The sequence below is a fragment of the Mustelus asterias genome, unplaced genomic scaffold (assembly GCF_964213995.1).
Source record: "Mustelus asterias unplaced genomic scaffold, sMusAst1.hap1.1 HAP1_SCAFFOLD_3012, whole genome shotgun sequence".
Taxonomy (NCBI): Eukaryota; Metazoa; Chordata; class Chondrichthyes; order Carcharhiniformes; family Triakidae; genus Mustelus; species Mustelus asterias.
Genome location: NW_027592957.1, coordinates 8,780 through 17,500, shown reverse-complemented (window position 1 = coordinate 17,500; position 8,721 = coordinate 8,780). Strand labels below are relative to the sequence as shown.

At 50.6% G+C, this 8,721-nt stretch overlaps 1 protein-coding gene across 1 annotated transcript in view; it reads left to right on the top strand.

The window, feature by feature from the left end:
- The window catches only part of LOC144490203 (multiple epidermal growth factor-like domains protein 11), a gene marked incomplete at its 3' end in the record, with an annotated part of 16,891 nt that extends 8,694 nt beyond the window's left edge, over nucleotides 1-8,197 (top strand). The window contains exons 2-5 of the mRNA XM_078207999.1: nucleotides 2,507-2,613; nucleotides 3,788-3,889; nucleotides 5,341-5,441; nucleotides 8,025-8,197. Coding sequence (XP_078064125.1) covers nucleotides 2,513-2,613; nucleotides 3,788-3,889; nucleotides 5,341-5,441; nucleotides 8,025-8,197 — 477 coding nt within the window. The remainder of the gene's footprint in view (nucleotides 1-2,506; nucleotides 2,614-3,787; nucleotides 3,890-5,340; nucleotides 5,442-8,024) is intronic.
- Between the last annotated feature and the right edge of the window lie 524 nt (nucleotides 8,198-8,721).

Here is an 8,721-nt window from a genome sequence, read left to right as displayed (position 1 = left end):
TAATGGGTGTTTTTCAAATTGGCAGGCAATAACTAGTGGGGTGCCACAGGGATCGGTGCTGGGACCCCAGCTATTCACAATATATATTAATGATTTGGATGAGGGAACAAAATGTAACATCTCAAAGTTTGCAGCTGATACCAAGTTGGGTGGGAGGGTGAACTGTGACAAAGAGGCAGAGATCCTTCAGAATGATCTGGGCAGGTTGGGTGAGTGGGCTAGTCAATGGCAGATGCAGTATAATTTGGATAAATGTGAGGTTATTCACTTTGGAAGCAAAATGAAGAAGGCAGATTACTGCCTGAGTGGCTGTAAATTGGGAGACTCATAGAGTCACAGAGGTTTACAGCATGGAAACAGGCCCTTCGGCCCAACTTGTCCATGCCGCCCTTATTTTTCAAACCCCTAAGCTAGTCCCAATTGCCCGCGTTTGCCCTCTATACCCACCTTACCCATGTAACTGTCTAAACGCTTTTTAAAAGACAAAATTGTACCCGCCTCTGCTACTACCTCTGGCAGCTCGTTCCAGACACTCACCACCCTCTGTGTGAGAAAATTGCCCCTCTGGACCCTTTTGTATCTCTCCCCTCTCACCTTAAACCTATGCCCTCCAGTTTTAGACTCCCCTACCTTTGGGAAAAGATATTGACTATCTAGCTGATCTATGCCCCTCATTATTTTATAGACCTCTATAAGATCACCCCTCAGCCTCCTACGCTCCAGAGAAAAAAGTCCCAGTCTATCCAGCCTCTCCTTATAACTCAATCCATCAAGTCCCGGTAGCATCCTAGTAAATCTTTTCTGCACTCTTTCTAGTTTAATAATATCCTTTCTATAATAGGGTGACCAGAACTGTACACAGTATTCCAAGTGTGGCCTTACCAATGTCTTGTACAACTTCAACAAGGCGTCCCAACTCCTGTATTCAATGTTCTGACCAATGAAACCAAGCATGCCGAAAGCCTTCTTCACCACTCTGTCCACCTGTGACTCCACTTTCAAGGAGCTATGAACCTGTACTCCGAGATCTCTTTGTTTTGTAACTCTCCCCAACGCCCTACCATTAACTGAGTAAGTCCTGCCCTGGTTCGATCGACCAAAATGCATCACCTCGCATTTAACTAAATTAAACTCCATCTGCCATTTGTCAGCCCACTGGCCCAATTGATCAAGATCCCGTTACAATCGGAGATAACTTTCTGTCCACGATGCCACCAATGTTGGCATCATCTGCAAACTTACTAACCATGCCTCCTATATTCTCATCCAAGTCATTAATATAAATGACAAATAACAGTGGACCCAGCACAGATCCCTGAGGCACACCGCTGGTCACAGGCCTCCAGTTTGAAAAACAACTCTCTACAACCACCCTCTGGCTTCTGTCAAGGAGCCAATTTTGTATATAATTTTGAGAGGGGAGTGTGCAGAGGGACCTGGGTGTCCTTGTGCATCAGTCGCTGAAGGTAAGCATGCAGGTGCAGCAGGCGGTAAAGAAGGCAAATGGTATGTTGGCCTTCATTGCGAGAGGTTTCGAGTACAGGAGCAGGGATGTGTTGTTGCAATTACACAGGGCCTTGGTGAGGCCACACCTAGAGTACTGTGTGCAGTTTTGGTCTCCTTTTCTGAGGAAGGATGTTCTTGCTCTGGAGGGAGTGCAGCGAAGGTTTACCAGGCTGATTCCGGGGATGGTGGGACTGATGTATGAGGAGAGATTGACTAGGTTAGGATTGTTTTCACTGGAGTTCAGACAAATGAGGGGGGGGGGATCTCATAGAGACTTATAAAATTCTAACAGGACTGGACAGGGTAGATGCAGGGAGGATGTTCCCGATGGTGGGGGGAGTCCAGAACCAGGGGTCACAATCTGAGGATTCGGGGTAGACCATTTAGGACGGAGATGAGGAGACATTTCTTCTCCCAAAGAATGGTGAGCCTGTGGAATTCATTACCACAGGAAGTAGTTGGTGCCAAAACATTGAATGTATTGAAGAGGCGGCTGGATATAGCACTTGGGGGCGAACGGGATCAAAGGTTATGGGGAGAAAGCAGGATTGAGTTGGATGGTCAGCCATGATGGTGATGAATGGCGGAGCAGGCTCGAAGGGCCGAATGGCCTCCTCCTGCTCCTATCTTCTATGTTTCTATGTAAGGTGAGAGGGGAGAGATACAAAAGGGTCCAGAGGGGCAATTCTTTCACTCAGAGTGTGGTGAGTGTCTGGAACGAGCTGCCAGAGGTAGTAGTAGAGGTGGGTACAATTTTGTCTTTGGACTGTCCCATAGGTAAGATGGGTGTAGAGGTTATACGCGGGCAATTGGGACTGGCTTAGTGGTTAAATAAAAAGGGCAGCATGGACAAGTTGGGCCGAAGGGCCTGTTTCCATGCTGTAAATCTCGATGACTCTATGACTCGTATACACCGGGGGTGTACCTACCCCACACGTGACTGCAGAGGGTTCACGGGAAAAGGGGCAAACATTTGAATCTCTCCATCTTTGCGTTTCAGTCCAAAATGAGCTTGAGTTTGCCTGGGATCGTCCTCCTGGCCACCTTCCTGGGGCCGGTCTGCCCTTTGAACTCCAGCGACCCCAACGTGTGCACCCGCTGGGAGAGGTAAGAGGGGGGCAAGGTTCGACGGCGGGGGGTGTGGGGGGGGGGGGGGAAGGACGTGCAGTGGAGGCGGGGTTGGGGAGGGGAGGTTTACCGCGCCGAGGATGCCAACTCCAATCGGACGCCTTCTCCCTGGAGGCCGCAGCTCGTGACCTCTCACCCCTGACCTCCGCGCGTTCTCTCGCCACTGGACGGTCCGCCCCGGGCCCGCCCCGGGCCCGCCCCACTCCCCCTTCCAACAGCCAATTGGCAAAGCCATCAGCAAACCGCTCTGCCTCATTGGGTGACAGGACCATAAGTTGAATTGGGCCATTCGGCCCATCGAGTCTGCTTCGCCATTCGTTCGTGGTTTTTACCCAGACTCCAGCAATGCCCTGCACTTATCCTTAGAATTCCTACAGTACAGAAGGAGGCCATTTGGCCCATCGAGTCTGTACCAACCACAATCACCCTATTTCCATAACCCCACATATTTACCCTGCTAATCCCCCTAAATTGCCCCTTGATTGCTAAGGGGCAATTTAGCACGGCCAATCCCCCTAACCTGCACATCTTTGGACACTAAGGGGCAATTTAGCATGGCCAATCCCCCTAACCTGCACATCTTTGGACACTAAGGGGCAATTTAGCATGGCCAATCCCCCTAACCTGCACATCTTTGGACACTAAGGGGCAATTTAGCACGGCCAATCCACCTAACCTACACATCTTTGGATTGTGGGAGGAAACCGGAGCACCCGGAGGAAACCCATGCAGACACGGGAAGAACGTGCAGACTCCGCACAGACAGTGACCCAAGCTGGGAATCGAACCCGGGTTCCTGGCGCTGTGAGGCAGCAGTGTTCACCCACTGTGTCGCATCCAACTCAAGAACAGCTACTTCTCTGCTGCCATCAGACTTTTGAATGGACCTACCTCGCACTAAGTTGATCTTTCTCTACACCCTAGCTGTGACTGTAACACTACATTCTGCACTCCCTCCTTTCCTTCTCTATGAACGGTATGCTTTGTCTGTATAGCGCGCAAGAAACAATACTTTTCACTGTATCCCAATACATGTGACAATAAGAAATCAAATCTAATCAGAAGGTTGGCGATCTACCGGGTTGGCGATGGGGCTTTGAGCTGTAAGTTAGCCGATTAATTAACTATCCTCTCTCGCCCTTTCCGTTCTCAGTTACTCCGTTACAAAGCAGGAGTCCTATCTGATGCCGCATCATGAGCCCGACCAGGAGGCCTGCGAGGACGCCAGGAACCACTACCCCTGCACACGGCACAGGTGAGCCCACGGCAACCGGCGAGGCCTAGTTATTCAGGCTGCATCCCCGAGCCACCCGCTTTGGCAGGCCAGCGTCACCTCAGGGGGACCAGGGGGGGAGGAGGGTGGGGGGCACGATAGGATTCGCTCTCCTGCAGGGTGGGGCCACCGTCCCGACTCAGGGGACATGTCAGCTCTCCCCCTTCCCCCCCCCCGCCACCCCACCCCCGTGCACAGCAAGATCCTACAGCCAGCACCGTGGCGACGGTCCAGATCAGTCCCTTTTGTTTATCGATGGCAGTCGGGGGATAGGGATTGTCATCCGGGAGGCCAGGAGAACCACCCCCCCCCCCTTCCCCAATACAGCCACCACCCCCTCTCCCCCCGTTTCTCTCTCCAGTAGGAGGCGTGCATTTAGGAGGGCAGTTCCACCATTACGGTGATGGTCACGTGTCATAGAGACGCGAGAGGCTGTGAAGAGCTTTGAGATGTCTTGAGGCCTTGGATAGGGCTAGCAAAATTACCAGTTACCTCTCTCCCTCTCTCCTTGTTTGGTCTATCTCTTTCACCCACTTTCTCCCTCATTCTCTTTTTACTCTCTTTCTCTCTCTCGCCCTTTCTTGCACTCACTCTCTTTGTCTCGCTCTTTCTCTTATCCTCTCTCTCCCCCCTCTCATCCTCTCTCTCTTCCCCCTCTCATTCCCTCTCTCCCCCTCTCATTCTCTCTCTCCCCTCTCTCATTCTCTCTCTCTCCCCCTCTCATTCTCTCTCTCCCCCTCTCATTCTCTCTTTATATCCCCCTCTCCATTTCTCTCTCTCTCTCTCACATTCCCTCTCTCATTCTCTCTTTCTTCCCCTCTGTAATTCTCTCTCTCTCTTTCTCTCTCTCATTCCCTCTCTCATTCTCTCTGATTCCCTCTCTCTTTCTCTCCCTCTCTCACATTCCCTCTCATTCTCTTTCTCTCGCTCATTCTCTCTCTCATTCTCTCTTTCTTTCCCTCTTTCATTCTCTCGCTCATTCTTTATCTCTCTCTCATTCTCCCTCTCATTCCCTCATTCTTTATCTCTCTCTCTCATTCTCCCTCTCATTCCCTCATTCTTTTTCTCTCTCTCTCTCTTTCTCTCTCTCATTCTCTCTTTTTATCTATTTTTCTCTGTCTCCCCCTTTCTTTCTCTCATTCTCCCTTTCTCTCTGCCTTTCTCTTTCTTTCTCTCCCTCGTTCTCTTTCTCACTCCGCCCCTTTCTCACATTCTCTCTCTCTTTTCTTCACCTTCTCTCATTCTCTCCCCTGCTCTCTCGTTCTCTCTCTTTTATTCCTCTCCTTTCTCTCTCCCTCTCCTCCATCTTTCCCATTTCTTCTCTCTCTCTCTCTCTCTCACACACACTCTCTTTCCCTCTCTTTATCTTTGTTTCTCTGGCCGGTTCCCGTGACTCACCAGGCTGCCCCCGTCTCTCTCTCTCTCCGTTACAGGATCACCTACCGTGTGGCCTATCGTGTGGGTGTGGAGACTGAGTACCGCAAGCGGGCGCACTGCTGCCCAGGATACTACGAGAGCCTGGGCGTCTGTGTGCGTGAGTATTAGATTTATTATTGTCACATGTATTGGGATACAGTGAAAAGTATTGTTTCTTGCGCGCTATACAGACAAAGCATACCGTTCATAGAGAAGGAAAGGAGAGGGTGCAGAATGTAGTGTTACAGTCACAGCTAGGGTGTAGAGAAAGATCAACTTAATGCGAGGTAGGTCCATTCAAAAGTCTGACAGCAGCAGGGAAGAAGCTGTTCTTGAGTCGGTCGGTACGTGACCTCAGACTTTTGTATCTTTTTCCTGACGGAAGAAGGTGGAAGAGAGAATGTACGGGGTGCGTGGGGTCCTTGATTATGCTGGCTGCTTTTCCCCGAGGCAGCGGGAAGTGTCGACAGAGTCAATGGATGGGAGGCTGGTTTGCGTGATGGGACTGGGCTACATTCACGACCCTTTGTAGTTCCTTGCAGTCTTGGGCAGAGCAGGAGCCCATACCAAGCTGTGATACATCCAGAAAGAATGCTTTCTCTGGGGCATCTGTAAAAGTTGGTGAGAGTCGTAGCGGACATGCCAAATTTCCTTAGTCTTCTGAGAAAGTCGAGGTGTTGGTGGGGCTTTCGTAACTATAGTGTCGGCATGGGGGGACCAGGACAGGTTGTTGGTGATCTGGACACCTAAAGATTTGCAGCTCTCGATGCTTTCTACTTCATCCCCGTTGATGTAGACAGGAGCATGTTCTCCTTTACGCTTCATGAAGTCGATGACAATCTCCTTCGTTTTGTTGACATTGAGGGAGAGATTATTGTTGCCGCACCAGTTCACCAGATTCTCTATCTCATTCCTGTTCTCCGTCTCGTCATTGTTTGAGATCCGACCCACTACGGTGGTGTCATCAGCAAACTTGAAAATTGAATTGGAGGGGAATTTGGCCGCACAGTCATAGGATGTATAAGGAGTATAGTAGGGGGCTGAGGGGGCGAGGCTCGCTGGGAGGATATGCCCTCGAGAGGAGGTAGGGAGAGAGGACACTGGCTCTGCCTCTTGGTGCCTCAGTCCATCATCACTCAACATTTCCTCTAAACACGGGGCCATGGGATCCTCCTCTGTAACCTTCCCCCCTCCCAATTATAGAGTCATAGAGGTTTACAGCATGGAAACAGGCCCTTCGGCCCAACTTGTCCATGCTGCCTTTTTTTTAACCACTAGGCTAGTCCCAATTGCCTGCATTTGGCCCATATCCCTCTATACCCTCTATACATGGGGCAGCACGGTGGCACAGTGACTAGCACTGCTGCCTCACAGCGCCAGGGACCTGGGTTTGATTTCCGGGAGTTTGCATGTTCTCCCCGTGTCTGTGTGGGTTTCCTCCAGGTGCTCCGGTTTCCTCCGGTTTTGGTGTCTGCTACAAATGTTGCACTCTGTGTACCCTGTGTGCATCTGCATTTTAAACATCCGAGCACTGAACACAAAACCAGCTCTTAAAGGGACCACACTTCACAAACTCAACTTCTCAACACACAGCTGGAGCACTGTGTGCAGTTCTGGTGGCCACATTGTAGGAAGGATGTGATTGCAGTGGAGGGGGTGCAGAGGAGATTCACCGGGATGCTGCCTGGGACGGAGCGTTTAAGTGAGGCAGAGAGGCTGGTTTTGTTTTCCTCAGATCACAGAAGGCCGAGGAGGGGGGGACACCTGATTGAGAGACATCGATAGGGAGGGACCTTACCCCCTTAGTGGAGGAGTCAGTAACCTGAGGGGCAGAGATTTAAGGTAAGGGGCAGGAGAATGAGAGAGAGAGAGGGACAGAGAAAAAGAGAGAATGGGGGAATGAGAGAGGGAGAGGGAATGAGAGAGAGAGAATTACAGAGGGAGAGAATTACAGAGGGAGAGAAAAAGAGAATGAGAGAGGGAATAAGCGAGAGAAAATGAGACAGGGAATGAGAGAGAGAGAATGAGAGAGAGAGAATTACAGGGGGAAAGAAAGAGAGAATGAGAGAGGGAGTAAGAGAGAGAGAATGAGACGGGGAATGAGAAAGAGAGAATGAGAGAGAGAGAATTACAGGGGGAAAGAAAGAGAGAATGAGAGAGGGAGTAAGAGAGAGAGAATGAGACGGGGAATGAGAGAGCGAGAATGAGAGAGAGAGAAGGAATGAGAGAGAGAAGGAATGAGAGAGAGAAAGAGAGAATTACAGAGGGAAAGAAAGAGAGAATGAGAGAGGGAGTAAGAGAGAGGGAATGAGACGGGGAATGAGAGAGAGAGGATGAGAGAGAGAGAAGGAATGAGAGAGAGAAGGAATGAGAGAAAGAAAGAGAGAGAATTACAGAGGGAAAGAAAGAGAGAATGAGAGACAGAATGAGAGAGGGAATAAGAGAGGGTGCTGGGAGTCTGGAACTCGCTGCCTGAGAGGGTGATGGAGGCGAGAATCTCTCACAACAATTAACACGTGTTTGGATGAGCATTTGAAATGTCACAGCGATACAAGGAGTAAGTGCTGAAAGATGGGATTAGGTTAGATAGGGGCTTGATGGACAGCGCAGACACGACGGGCTGAAGGGCCTCAGTCTGTGCTGTAAAATGCGGTGGCTACTCCAGTCCCTAACCTCACCTCTTGTCTCTCTCACCTTCCAGCACGCTGTACCCAGGAATGTGTGCACGGCAGGTGCATTGGACCGGATAAATGCCAGTGTGAGCCCGGCTGGCGAGGGCAAGACTGTGCGAGTGGTGAGTGTACGAAGGCCGAACACTGCCCGGGGGCCTTGACGAGACCATACCTGGAGTGGGGCTGCACGGTGGCACAGCGGGTTAGCACCGCTGTCTCACAGCGCCAGGGACCCGGGTTCGATTCCCGGCTTGGGTCACTGTCTGTGTGGAGTTTGCACATTCTCCCCGTGTCTGCGTGGGTTTCCTCCGGGTGCTCCGGTTTCCTCCCACAGTCTGTAAGACGTGCTGGTTAGAGTGGATTGGCCGTGTTTAAGCACTCATACTAAAAATTGCGTACACTCTCCAGTCGAATCGAGGGATCGGGGTGGTTTATATATAGAATAACACATACCCGGGAGTGAGTTACAGACTGGAATCTAATCGAGGGGTTCGGGGGGGTTTATATATAGAATAACAGATACCCGGGAGTGAGTTACAGACTGGAATCTAATCGAGGGGTTCGGGGTGGTTTATATATAGAATAACAGATACCCGGGAGTGAGTTACAGACTGGAATCTAATCGAGGGGTTCGGGGTGGTTTATATATAGAATAACAGATACCCGGGAGTGAGTTACAGACTGGAATCTAATCGAGGGATCGGGGTGGTTTATATATAGAATAAC